The sequence below is a fragment of the Otolemur garnettii genome, unplaced genomic scaffold (assembly GCF_000181295.1).
Source record: "Otolemur garnettii isolate 467f Iridium unplaced genomic scaffold, OtoGar3 scaffold00355, whole genome shotgun sequence".
NCBI classification, from domain to species: Eukaryota; Metazoa; Chordata; class Mammalia; order Primates; family Galagidae; genus Otolemur; species Otolemur garnettii.
The window spans coordinates 189,551-204,164 of record NW_003852750.1 but is presented as its reverse complement, the minus strand read 5'-3'; the positions used below and the strand labels follow the sequence as shown (position 1 = coordinate 204,164).

The following is a 14,614-nucleotide window of genomic DNA, read 5'->3' as shown; positions in this document are numbered from 1 at the left end:
CTGCTGTATTCCTTGATCACTTCTAAGAGTTTTGTAGTAGAATCCTTGGTGTTTTCCAGATATACAATCATATCATCTGCAAAGAGTGAAAGTTTGATGTCTTCTGACCCTATATGGATTCCCTTGGTCACCTCTCTATTGTCTCTTAAAATTACATTTAAATCTATAATTTTCTGATTTTTTTTTAAAGGCATAGTCTTCTTGTCCAGGAAACTGAAAAACTCACCAATTTGAACACTTGTTATGCTCTAGTGACTGTGCTAGTGACTTTATCTTTAGGATAAACATACCTCCAGATTTTCCCTGAACAGTTCTAATTGTTGTCTATGGCCTAGGAACCTATCTAATTTAACATTTTCCAGTTGTACTTTTGTTGTGAGTTTTAAGCAGTGTACTGTTGTTGTGAGATTTATTGTCAAAATAAGCCAGAACATGTTTAGTAGACTTTGAATTAGATTCCTAGTACTGCTGTGACAACTACAAATTTGGTGGTTTAAAATAATACACATGGGGAGCTCCAGTGGAAAAATCAACTAGAGTGTGGTTCTTATATAACATAATACACATTAATTCTCTTACAGTGGTGAAAATCAAACCTCCAAAATTGGGCTAAAATCAAGGTGTTGTCAGGATCTTCCTCTCCCTGAAAGCTCTAGGGGAAAGTCCATTTTCTTGCTTTTTCCAGCATTTAGAGCATTATTCCTTGCATTCCTAGACTCTAGGCACCTTCCTTCATCTTCAAAAACAAGCAGAGTAGCATCTTACTTTGCCTCCATTTTATAAGGACATGTATTATTTCATTTAGGCCCTACTTGGATAATCCATGATAAATAATCTCCCCATCTCAAAATTCTTAACTTAATGACATTTGCAGTCCAATTTTGGTGTACAAGGTAAAATTATCAGGTGCCAGGGATTAAGATTTGCATATCTTTAAGGACAATCATTAAGCCCACCACAGACCCTGACTTTTTACTTACATTTTTGCAGTTTTGTCCAGTAGTGGGTCACATGCATTTGCAGTAGGTAATTCTCATTTTAACACTTGGTTACACCTATGTAAGATGACTTATACTATTCAGTGTCTTTTTTTCTGACACCATCTTAATTCACCATGATTAACATATCCCTTTCAAGACAACATACTCGTCATTGTTAAAATGAAGTAGGTAATACAAGAACAGCTAGAGAAATAGCTCTTTTATGTCATGGGCAGTGCTGGGAAAAGCATTTGATGCTGCTCCCTCTGTCAACTGTGATTACCTAGTTGGGCCATGTATCATGTATCATCCAAAATACCTGAAAGTGCCAGACAACAGAAGTATTTGTGAAATGTATATGGGATATAGATGCTGAGCTGTCCACATGAGCTATAAGGTCTGAGGTGTTTTCCCCAGCATCAACAACCAATTCTCTAAACACCAATTAGATTGTGCAATATTTAACTCAATTCTGACACTAACTGACTAGAGTTAGCATCAGATTTATACCACGCTCCCAACAAGTGGATGTGTTCACAAACTCGGAAGCTTTGGGGGGGGGTTGTAAAGGTTTTATTATGTAGGCATAACTGACTAAATCATTGATTTTCTGTCTTGTCTTTTCTTTCAGGATATTGGGCAGTGGGACTGAAAATTCTAACCTTTTTTAATCACATGGTTGGTTCCTCTAACAACTAGCTCTCATCCTGAAGCTATCTAGGGGACCACTAAGAGTCACCTCATTATCATTCAGGAAATTCCAAGGATTTTAGAAGCTCTGTGAAAGGAACTAGGTACAAAAAAAAAATAAATACATATATCTTATTTCATCACTTAATGGTTTTATAGTGTAAATCTACATCTATATTTGTTTTATTGCTGGGAATGAGTCTTTAATTTTGCAATAAAAAAGTGAATATTGTATGTCAAATTAAGTAACTTATTTTTCTAAGAAAGTTAATAAACATTTAACTTGCAGAAACGTGTTTATTGACATACTAGGCATACTATGAATCAAGTGGACTGTAATAATATCCCTGACTTCATGAAACCCAAAATCTACATACCTGCTAAAAAAGCATTAATATCTGCTCCAGAAGATAGTAATTACTTGAAGAATAATGCCAGATTAAGGCATGCAAACATAGAATTTCCTTTGACTTCTCATTTTGTGAACAGAACTAATTAAGATAAAATGACATTTCTTCTAATTTAATTATACTAATTTTAACCCCATTTTTTTGTGTACATGTTTAAAAAATAGGAGTGACAGTTTTTAATATGTTGGCTCTATTAGCAAAATAACTTAGCAAACAATTATTGATGATTGCTTAAAATCACTATTATGAAATATTAAAAACAGAAAGTCAGTTCTTTTCAACAGTGATTTATGTTTTTTGTCAAATTCATATAATAATAATTTTGTGAAACTTCATACTAATGAAAAGGAAACACTGAGTCTTGACAATTCAGTTAAAAAGTTCAACATTGAGGATAAAATTATTTGTTATGTGGTGATAATGCCAATATACATTTTGGTGAAACAGAATATTGTAGAAAGATTAATGTTTTACTCAGTGAAGAAAAATATGTACTAGACATATCAGAATTGGTTGTGTTGCTCACATAATCCATAATTGTACAATCAAGAGATGATATTTTGCAAATCAAAATAGAAATAGTGGTTGCTTGGATTTATACACGAATACACACATTCATATAACATACATGTATATACACACATATATGGCAACACATATAAGTAAATATGTGTATAAATATATATGTGCATATATATTATATATATATGAATGAATGACACTACTGTAGAAACTACAATATTGGTGATTTTATCATTTTTATTTTGGGTGGTGGTTTTGCAAACGTGAAAGAAAAAGAAAAAGGAAAGGAAGAAGAAGGAAAGGAAAAAATGGGGGGGGAGGGAAAGAAGAGAGACAAGTATGGGTCAATGATAAATGTGTGCTGTGAACCAAGGTTTATAATATATCAGTGCATCTGAGGACCATATTTTAAAATGTCTTAAGGCTTTCTTTACTAGCTATCTGACATTCTCTATGGAAGCAGGTTGAATGTTGGAGGGTAAGTTTCAAATGTGAAGAAAGGTCAACATAAAAGCCTGGAAGGAAGATGGTCGAATCAATTTGGGTACATGGACTTTGAGGTCCCTCAGGGACATTCAGGCAGTGATGTCCAATAGATAGTTTGCAAGGCTGATATGATATTCAAAGGAGGAAATAGCCAGGAGATGTAGATTTGGGAGTCACTTGTGTTTACAGGGAAGTGAACAAAATGACCCACGGAGAGTGAACTCAGGGACTGAGGAGAGTGCAGGCCCAGGATGGCACCCCGGGAGCATCAGGAGCTCAGCTCCCTGACGGGCACCAGCACCTGGGCTAGAGTCAGGCAGAGCCCGTCTTGAAAGAGGGTTGTAGGGCTCTAGAGCTAAAGGTGAAAGCTCTTAGGCAAAGTAGGGTACCCTCTCTGATCAGCTGTCACACCTGGGGACAATGTGCATCTGAGAGCGATGCTGAGCTATGTGCCAGGTAAAGCACTTGGGGTCAGAAAACCTCCCCCTCCTTCTCTTCTCAGTGACACTCCTTATGCTAATCCCCTCTCCTACCCCCCGCCACCCGCTCCCCCCTCAAACACCCACCCCCCCACCCCACCCCCGCCTCCACGGTCTCAGCTTCCGAGTCCCTTGGGAATGGGAAATGAGGGGAGGAGGACTGAGCTCTAGTGACGCGGCGCTCACGTGACTCACAAGGCACAGACGTGGGCACCAGCCCCAGTCCCCGCCCTGTGGTCTGGTCCCGGCGCCGGAGTGGAACCACGTCTCTGAGGTTCCCCAGTGGCGGGAGAACAGCGAGCGGGCTCCCTCAAGCCCAAGGCAGCACAGGACTAACCCAGGTCCCCGCAGGTCAGTGTGAAGGCGGGTGCTGCCGGCCGACTGGGGACAGGGGTGGAGTGGCTGGCTGGCAGTAGGATCCCCGAACAGCAGGGAGGTGGCTGGGGAAGGGATCTGGGAGATTGGTGATCTGGAGGGGAGACACAGAGTGGGTGGGGGCGGGAGGATCCTGCAGTGGGTCAGCTAGCTTCCTCAGTCCTCCTCCTGTGAGCATCCCATCCATTTTAGATCAGGAAATTGGGGGGGGCGCCCCCGCAGTGCGACAGCGAAACGCAGGCATATTCTGGAAATAACCCCCTCTCACACTCGGTACCTATGAAGGCAAATTGACATCTGCGAAAAACGGGTGGGATGGAGCAGGTTGCCTCCAGGGGAGGAGGCGTGAGACCCAAAAGCAATTTGAAAGCATCTCGGTCTGGCGCTCAAGGCCTGGAAAGAAATGGCGGCTGGGTTGCGGGAGAGGAGGATTTCTGTCGGATGAAAAGGGCTTGGAGGCAGGAAAGGGACCCGAGTCCCTATGAGCCCGCTGAGCACGCAGCCCCTGCCCAGTCTCCTGTCTGTCTGCAGGTCTCCCTGTCTGCTCCCAGCACTCTGAGAGGCCTGAGGAGGAAGAGCAATCTGTCCAGAATCTCTGCAGGTCCGTAAAGGGGTGGGTGCAGGGACAGCGCCTAGAAGGGTTGAGACAGTAAGAGGAATGGCCTGGGCAGAATTTGGGGCCCCATTGTCCAGGCTGAAGGAGTGTAGAAAAGAAGACTAGGCCTGCCAGGGAATGGAGGGCCCACGTATGTGTGTGAGAGGAATGGTGGGGTAAAGGGTGGGCAGAAGGCACACTTGGGGCCGTGGTAGGGGATCCCTCACCAGGGGCAAGATGCAAGTGCTATCAAGACCTGCAGTCCACCCCATGCCCTCAATTTCCTGTCTTCTCTTTGTCTCCACTTCCCTCAATCCCGATCCCGCAGGATATAAAAAAGGAGGGGAAATCTCAACATGGAAAATCTCTACAATGAAAATGAAGGAGCGCCTTCACACCACGAAATGATGGAAAATGAGGAACAGCCACAGCATGAAGGAAAGCCAGAAAATCTGGAAAATAAGGATTTAGAAAATGAAGGAAAGATAGAAAACAAAGGACAGACAGATGATGAAGAAGTAAAGAATAAAGAAAAATCAGAGAATGAGGGAAAGGCAAAAGAAGAAGGAAAGCCAGAGAGTGAGGGAAAGTCAGAGAGTGAGGGAAAGTCAGAAAGTCAGGGAAAGCCAGAGGCAGAAAATCCAGAGAGTGTGGGAAAGCAGGAGCAGGAGAGAGAACCAGAGAGTGAGGGAGAGCCAGACAGTGAGGAAGAGCCAGAGAGTGCAACAAGGGCTGCAAGAAAGCGCCCAGCTGAGGATGATGTACCCAGGAAAGCCAAAAGAAAAACCAACAAGGGGCTGGCTCAGTACCTTAAGCAGTATAAAGAGGCTATCCATGATATGAATTTCAGCAATGAGGACATGATAAGAGAATTTGACAATATGGCTAGGGTGGAGGAGAAAAGGAGAAAAAGCAAACAGAAGTTAGGGGCATTTTTATGGATGCAAAGAAATTTACAAGACCCTTTCTATCCGAGGGGCCCAAGGGAATTCAGGGGTGGCTGTAGGGCCCCACGAAGGGATACTGAAGACATCCCTTATGTTTAGGGCCCTTGCAGGCATTTACCAGGCTCTATGCTTTAACCTTATGCTACTATTTTCCTTTAGGCGCCCCTCTTATTACCAATAACCTTTTAACTCAACTGCAAGATTTGCTTTAGATTTCAGTAGCAAATTTTCACCATATTCATTGCAAAGATGTCATGATCCTTGAAAAAATAAAGGAGCTTATAATGTCATCTAAAGAACTGGTCTGTTTTGTAAAAAATAAAAAAAATAAGTTTATATGGTACATCTATGTATAGGAAAAGTAGAAAGTTTTGTTAACAAAAATGGTGACAGTGGTTTTCTGAGTTGTGACATAGTGGGTAATTTCATTTTTTTGTTTTCTTTCTATTCAAAATATTTTTTAAATGAAAAGATAGTATGTAAAAAGAAATTAGAAGAACTCTTCAGTAAGCTTATGAAGGCAGTGAAGACACTTAAAATTCTTTTTTTTTTTTTTTTGAGACAGAGTCTCACTTTGTCGCCCTCAGTAGGGTGCCATGGCGTCACAGTTCACAGCACTCTCAAACTCTTGGGCTCAAGTGATTCTCTTGCATCAGCCTCACAAGTAACTGGGACTACAGGCACCCGCCACAATTCCTGGCTATTTTTAGGGATGGGGTCTCACTCTCACTCAGGCTGGTCTCAAACCTGTGAGGTCAGGCAATCCACCCGCCTTGGCGTCTCAGAGTGCTAGAATTACAGGCATGAACTACTGTGCCCAGTGCCACTTAAAATTCTTCTCAGAAGTTAAAATGATAGGTAGAACACACGTTACCTCTGGGATTCATATCTAGATGAATCAATCTGTGGTTATTATAGATCCATTGTTTTAAGGGACAGTTTAGTCATCTGTCAAACAGAGTTAATACTTGCATTCCAGAACTGTTGAATGGATTAGATAATACCAAGCATGTGAGGTGTCTTGGGTTGGCATCTACCTTCTTTCCTGCACTAGCAGAAGCAAGATCTCATCAGAGGAGAGCTGAAGTACATCTTATCTGTATCCAGAAATAAGGCCAGGAAGGTAAAGGTGGATGCCATCCTCTCCTGGGTAATGTCATATCTGCTGGGCACTGTAAGACTCACGCCCTTCTCATAAGTCCTGCACCCTTTTAAGGCTTCCACTTCTGCTGGTGTGCCAGCATCCTCAAGGTGACAAAGCCTAGTTGACTTAATTGGCATTAGTAATGAGCCAAGTTCACTTACTCAACCCTATAACCACTATGGAAGTATAATTTCAGCCCTTTCCCTCACTTTAGAGTTATACTCAACCAATAGGGGAACAGCTCAATGATCCTTTGATCCCTGAGGGATTTTCGATTTTTAGCAAAATGATCCTTTCTTTATTTGTTGGTTTGTAAGTGTTTGGGGTGTACGTTTCTCCAATAGATTCAGATATGGGCACCTGGGATAAAATTTGAGTCACCTTTTTTTTTGCCTTTATTTCTTAGAGGAAATTCTCTTCCAGGCAACTCGTGATACACTTTTCCATATTTGTGATTTTTAGAGCATTCATTGCTACTCAAATAATGGCCCATGGACCAGCTGCACTAGCATCATTTAAGAGATAGAAATGCAGAATCTCAAGTCACCATCCTAGATCTATTGAATCATAATCTTTTCTGATTTTAAGAAGATCTATAGGCCATTCCTGTGAACATTAAAGTTTGAGAAACACATGTTTATAAGGAGAACTTTAGCCTCCTCACTTCTACCTACTCATGAAATTCATGAATAGAAGGATAAGTTATAGTGTATGTGCTGCATCAAATATGCATCACAGATTGTTAAATAGGCCTGTGTTTGTCAAACTGCAGTTTCAGTTCTCTATAGTAGTATAGTTTAAAACAAATTCAGTGGGTCAAGACCTGCAATATGTTTTAATCAAGTAAGATAGGCTAAAATCAATCAGAAACAGATAGTACATATTAGATCATGTTAAGGTAGGTCTAATGAGCATTATTTTGTGAAATTTATGTTTCACTTAGTATATATGTACATGTGTACATGTGAGTTGTGATGACTGTGGGCTGCCGTTTTTTTTTTTTTTTTTTTTTTAAATTGAGAAACAGTGAACTCTGATTCCCAAAGCACAATCTTCTCTTTATCCTGGTACTCCTAATGCCTAGCACAGTGCCTGACAGGTAATAGGTTTTTTAATAAATTTTTAAATGATGATAGCTGAGTCAAGATATCTTGTCCCAGATCATCCCATGTCTACATAAATAACTGTGGATGCTACTTCTCTAGAGGCATTTACTTTCAATTCCAAAAGGAACACCATGGAAAAGAGTTTGTGCTTCAAATTTAACCTTATCTCATTTTATTAAAGCATTTTTTTTTTTTTTGAGACAGAGCCTCAAGCTGTCCCCCTGGGTAGAGTGCCGTGGCATTACAGCTCACAGCAACCTCCAACTCCTGGGTTCCAGCGAGTCTCCTGCCTCCGCCTCCCAAGTAGCTGGGACCACAGGCGCCCGCCACAACGCCTGGCTATTTTTGGTTGCAGCCGTCATTGTTGTTTTGGCGGGTCCGGGCTGGGGATTCGAACCCGCCACCTTAGGTGTACGTGGCTGGCGCCTTAGCTGGTTGAGCTATAGGCGCCGAGCCTATTAAAGCATTTTTAAGTGTACTAGTTTGCCACATGTCAGAATCACTAAAGGATTTTGCTGAAAATCTGAACTTCTGACCTCTACCTCAGATCTGAGTGGAGCTCTAGAATATCAATTTTTAACAGGCTTCCTAGGTGATTCTGATTCACGCTAGAGGCTAATTGCCATTGATTTATATATTCACTATGATCTTAGTGTTATTAAGTGTAAACTATAGGTAAGCAGAAGAAAAATGTTACAGTGTCTCTATTTTTTGGTGATGAGGGAGGTAAAGGCCATTATAAGTTATAAAACAAAAATTGGGAATAAGAATCCATAAAGGCAAGGATTAATATATCTATTGCACATATCCTGAAAGCTTCTTTAGAGAAAATTGAACCTATAAACAAAGGCAAAGGCAAGACATCTCATATATGTTATGATGTATTTTCTGTACCAGATGCCATGCTAACTGTGGTAACTAAGCAGTTCTATGCTTAACAAGACTCATGGGACCCCAAATGGTAATGATTGAAAACCTATAGTCTATTGCAGAAAAACAGATACAATATAGTGACAGCATTAAAGATGTATATCATAACCAAATGCTGTCTCAGAGGGAGGGATCAGCTATAAGCTTCAGGTATAAACTTCAGCTGTATTTCCTGTCTATAAGAGCTCTGACAAATTACACTTTTTCTTTCAGATAAGGAATTATTCATGTATGCATAGAAAACCAGAGAATGCAAAATGGAGTCTTAGTTCAGGTGTCTGGTATGTAGGTATATGATTGCTATGGAGATAGTCCCAGGAGAAAAACTCTTTGCAGGGAGGGTTACCAGTACCAGATCAACCTTACTGTTATCAATAAAGCTGGAAAGTTGGTATAAATTATCCCAAACCCCTCAGACCCACAGTTATAAAACAACACTCTTAACCAGTATGTTTTATGCTTTTAATATGGATCAGTGCCATGAAGGTGTGTTTCTTATTACAGTAGATCAGTTCAGGTAAATCTCAATGTTGCTAGAATTAACTTTTGTAGAGCAATATGCCTTTTATTTGCCTTCTTACGTAAATAAAGCTGCAGGCACAATTCCTGGTGTTTATTCCTAATATGGCCCTTACCAGGTGCTAGCTATGGCCTTATCTTCCCATCTTGATTCACCTTCCACCCCTCTCTACCCTGCTTTGTGGCCCAAGAGAATCTGACCATATCAAAAGGCTCACTTGTCTTCTGGAAGCCAGCAGGAAAGAATGTGGTCAGAAAATATTCTTCCTAGCTTGTTTCCTGCTGTGTCATCAGATGCTGATGGAATCTTTTCTTCCAAGGTTCCTAAACAGTGGCTGTCTCCTCATAAGCTTTGTATCTCCAAGTTTTAGTAACCTATCTTTCTCTTTGTCCCTAAGCCCACTTCTGGTAATCTCACCTTTATTAGCCATGGTGTATTACAATATCCCTGTGGTTCTCCAATACCCTTCTCACACTTTTGTATATTCTCCTTTGTTAAAAATTCCCCTCAGATTTTCCAATATGAATGTGCTTCTTTGTGTGAAATGCACTTCTCAGATACATTAATAGATATAAGAAATTATCCTGGGAATTGAGTTGCTCATTTATTTGAGAAAGGAAAGAATCATCTCCCTATAATGGAGATCAGGAGGGGGGGACAGATATTAGGAGAGGTTCACATGTTCATGGCATGTAGTGGTATCATGATTACTCAAAAAGCACTGAGGACATGGGATAAAGTGCAGGTAGAATCCAAAGCTTTGAGAAATCAAGTGACTCTGTCACTTAAGCACTGAGGCAAAAATAATTGTGAAAAAGGTTGTAGAGTCACCTGTATTCATCTGATCACCTTAAAGATTATGCGTAGGAAAAAGAACATTAGAAGCTACAAAAATGCAACAGAGAACACATATAGAGTACTAGAGGCCTTTTCAAAGACAAGTTTAAAGGAGTCCTTCATATTAGGGTAGATATAGATGCAAAGCAAGCCTCAATCCTCATGATGTTGCAATTCTACTGCCTATTAATTGCTCCACCTGCGATGGCTTCTACAATACAGTAAAGACACTAGTAGGCTTTTACAATAAAGTAAGGAGTGGAACCCTGATATAAAGGTTAGGGGCATTTGTGCAGACATACTCCAGGGCATGAAAAAATGCATTGGTAAGAGGGTCACCAGCATCTTTGAAGATTTTTGTGGGCCTGTGTTCAGTAGGCTGGAAAGGATAGTGGATAATTCTGTAGTAGAATTGGACTACCTGATCCTAATGTGAATTTTGAGAATAGTAAAGCTCAGGTGATGGGGTCTAATGATCTTAGACAAGTGCAACTATTACAATAGGCCACAGGACTAAAACAGTAATTAGAAGAATTTTGAACCACAGGGATCTTTGGTGGTGGCTAATCAGAGCATTCCTAAAAATGGGATAATTGGGAAGCCTATCAGAAGCTGCCTGACATACTCAGGGAGAAAAAAATTCTAGATCTTCTTAACGCTTAATTTGAGTTGCTATAGCAGGTTTGCTCAGCCTCTTACCCAACTTAGAGGAAGGTAGGGTACCTCTAAGGTATGATCCTACAGAAATTTATGTATGCCATGAATCTTCTATCATACTTTCCTCCGTAGGACCTGCAGGCACTTTTCAGAGGGGATTGTACATAAGGAAAAGGAAATACCAAGGCATTTTAGGAGTTATTAGCCAAAGCGTCTATACTGATGTAATCTCTGGAACCCCCAAACATTATCATAACCAATAATAAGAATGAGAGGCTTGTGGAAATATGCAGATAGAAAAAATAAGACATTTGATCTCTATTTGAAAAGTAGCTCTTAGGTGTTGGCAGGTTCCCAATATATGACTGTGGAATTACAAGTAACTGTGCATCCCAAACTGCTTATAGGGGACAGGGTCCTCTTTGATTTATCAAACCATAAGAGTAGTACAGAAGCTTTGTACTTTAAGATGAGAATTATATATAGCTGACTGAATCTAAGTATGACTACAAGGCACAGAAAAACTGCACAAGCAAGGCATTCAGATTCTCAAGGTACCTTCTCCTACTGTTTGGCCACTTCTCTATTAACCCACATTTGTGACCTAATAGAACATTTTTTGTGACTGCAGAATAATGAAATGTGGGTCCGGTTTATAGTTGGATGTACACTGCATCTTGGAACCAAATGGAAGAAGAAAGCTGTTATACTACAGTTGCACTCAGGGGTAGACAAGAAAGACAAAGTAAATCCGAATAGACAGAAATGTAGATGGTATATCTCATTGTTTACTTGCTATAGAAAGAGATGGCCTGATTCATAAGTAATGAAAAGTGTGTTGGCTGGCTTCTCAGGGACTTAGAAGGAACAAACAAATTTGGAAGCTTTGGGACAAGAAGGTCTGGAGGAAAGGTATGTGCATGGGCTGCTCACAAGGCAGGTAGAGTGCCGAAACATTTGTTTTTCACTTAAGTGATCAGCAGAAGTCATCTATCATGGGGAAAGTTCTTAATAAATAAGGACTAGAAAAGTTAGGCTTTTAGCAATGGTAGATTAGCTTGTTTCAGAGCAAACCCTCCCATGAAGAACTACTAGAAATGCTAGACAAAATCTAAACAATCTGTTTGAAGACATTGGAAAGAAAACAAGGCCATGAACTCTTGTGAGACCAAACTCTTGAAGAGAAAAGAAGCCTACAGAGATAAACTCTATACTTAGCACAACCGTTTGCCTTGATGCATTCATTGATAGGAGCATTAAAGATATCAGGCTGAGAAGTAGGTGAAGTTTTCAGCAATCTCAGGAAGGTGGAACACAGAAATTGAAGTTCAAGCTCCAAAGGAAGAGTGGTCCTGGTATATATCCTTGAATTTCATTTGGAACCATGTAAGGTTCTACTCTAGGAAAAAGGTAAATGAGAAATAAACCTGCCCTCACAAAGTCTAAACCTCAGCTTTAAATAAAAATCAATCTCCAATTGAATTAAGGTGATGTGCCTCCATCCCAACGGGGGACCTCAGACTTAGCAGTATAAAAACCTGAATTTTGCCAATAAGAATGAGCTTGGTAGTACTTTGTTTCTCAAGACTTCCAGATAAGAATTCAGTTGACCTGAAATCTTCGTCTTAGCCTTGTGAGACCTTGAAGAAGGAATACAGCCATGCTGTGCCATAGAACGGGGTATTGTTTTAAACTTCTAAATTAGAAATAACTTGTTACGGAGTAACATATTACAAATACAGATTTTTGTACCGAAAGTGCTGAATATCTAAAAATGTATGAGTGGCTTGGGAAATGGGCAGTGAAAAAAAGTTGGGAGAATTGTAAGGAACATGATTACCTTTATCCAACTGTAAAAAAAATATATATATATGTATGCCTTAAACATCCTGCTTGTGAGGGGCCAGGAAGATGTGAGGAGCCTCTTACCAGAAAGTGAAGGCAGGACGATCCTTATTGTAGTGGCATAAAGATTAGAGAAATTAGCTCTACAGTTATGTGGAAAGTAAAACTTGTGATAGACTTAGACTTTCAGCTGAGAAAATTTTCAAGCAAAGTTCTGAGATGTAGCCTAGTATTTTCTTGTTGCTTATAACAGAATGTGACAAGAAAGATAAATTGAGGGGATATATGTTAACATAAATGAAATAAAGCTTAATGATTTGGGAAATACCCATCCTATCCAAATGGCAAATTCATTAAAATTAAGATGTTCCACCTGAAAGTATGACAAAAAAAAAAAAAGTTGAGAATGTGCTTGGCACAACATTTGTTGAACCCTCACAAAGGTAAGAAAGTGAGAGCACTCAGTCACACAAAGGTCATTGTCAAGATTAAAAGTATGACTGACACATCTTCTCAGTGAAACCAGAGGGGCCAAGTATGAGACCAGAGACAGAGAAATTAAAGATTCAAAACACAAGGAGGAGGGTGATGCCTGTGGCTCAGTGGGTAGGGCACCGGCCCCATATACCGAGGGTAGCAGGTTCAAACCCAGCCTTGGCCAAACTGCAACAAAAAAATAGCCAGGTGTTGTGGCAGGCTTCTGTAGTCCTAGCTCCTTGGGAGGCTGAGCCAAGAGAATGGCCTAAGCCCAGGAGTTGGAGGTTGCTGTGAGCTGTGACATCACAGAGCTCTACTGAGGGCAATAAAGTAAGACTCTGTCTTTAAAAAAAAAAAAAAAGAAAGAAAGAAAGAAAGCAGAAGGAGGATTCAATGTGCCATTGTTGGTTTGAAGCTGGAGGGCACCATGCAGCAAGGAATGTGCACAACCTTTAGGAGCTGAGTTCAACCACACTCAGCCACCTCAGCTGGAGTGAAAAATAGAGAAAGGTGACTCAAAAATATTGGCACATGAAGTGGTGCTTGTAGCTCAAAGGAGTAGGGTGCTGGCTCCATATACTGGAGGTGGTGGGTTCAAACCCAGCCCCAGCCAAAAACTGAAAAAAAAATTGGCACATATAGTTTTTATTTAATGGAGTAAATCCCAGTGAAATTTATGTAAGATTAACAAGATTCATTGGAAAATTATATCACCAGAAAATTTTATCACTGCCAGCTTGGAATGAAAGAGCGAGTACAAAATAAAAGGAAAATGCCAGACTCCTCAAAATTCTCCTGTGACAAATGACCTGATAAAACTACTCAACTGGAAATACATGTTACCTTTAATGAAAAAGGAAAAATTGCTTAGATGGTACAACCAAGAGCTCAGAGTATAGAGCTGGGAGTTCAGAGGACAGAGCCAAGGGCATAGCAGAGGAAGATGAGAAACTCGGAGGATGTTTCCCAGGCCTTGAAACCAAATAAAGGAATTTGGGGCCAGTGTCCTCTTTTTATCTTCTGTTTTACTAAAATTAATAAATTTAGTAGAATTAAATTTTACTGTGTTTGCCTCATAATCAATGTTAGGAGTTTTCTGGGCTGAGAATTTGTCCCTTAGTTTCATAGATCCACAGATGAAGAGGAATATCTTTGGGTTTACTTAATGGCTTATGCCCAAGTTCTTCACCCACATTTGGTTTAGATAATTTAGATAATGTTATCCTGACTTTTGAGTGGATGCCATAATGGGATGAGGTTCTTGGGAATCTTAGGGGGAGTCAAATGTAGTTTTCATTTGAGAGGGACATAAATTTGGGTATCAGAAGGTAGACTATGGTAGACAGAATTCTAAGGTGGTTTCCACAAATTACCATTTACGGTTTATAAGTATGTGTGAGTGTCTATACCTTCCCCCAGTTACTCAATAAAATACTAATATATGTCTTTTAGTAGAAATTTTGCAGATTTAATCAGGGTCCCAAATTAGTTGACCTTAACATAGGAAGATTATCAAAGTGAGCCTGACCTAATCACCTCATCTGTTTAAATAAGGGTCTAAAGCAGCACAGGAACTGTATTAAAGGGCTGCAGCATTAGGAAGATTGAGAACCA

At 40.2% G+C, this 14,614-nt stretch overlaps 1 protein-coding gene across 2 annotated transcripts; it reads left to right on the top strand.

Annotated features, from left to right (window-relative positions):
* Nucleotides 1–4,878: 4,878 nt before the first annotated feature.
* Nucleotides 4,879–5,673, top strand: TCEAL2 (transcription elongation factor A like 2). 2 transcript variants are annotated; one of them, XM_023509097.1, is made up of 2 exons: nucleotides 4,879–5,169; nucleotides 5,221–5,673. In XM_023509097.1, the coding sequence occupies exons 1-2, from the start codon at nucleotides 4,894–4,896 to the stop codon at nucleotides 5,581–5,583; spliced, it is 639 nt and encodes a 212-aa protein (XP_023364865.1). In that variant the 5' UTR covers nucleotides 4,879–4,893; the 3' UTR covers nucleotides 5,584–5,673. The 2 variants fall into 2 exon arrangements, with proteins under 2 accessions (XP_023364865.1, XP_003803650.1); XM_003803602.3 differs by having other exon boundaries at nucleotides 4,894–5,673.
* The last annotated feature ends 8,941 nt before the right edge of the window (nucleotides 5,674–14,614 follow it).

Excerpts from the sequence above, each read along its gene's own strand:
- TCEAL2 (XM_003803602.3), top strand. The coding sequence starts at position 4,894 with ATGGAAAATCTCTACAATGAAAATGAAGGAGCGCCTTCACACCACGAA.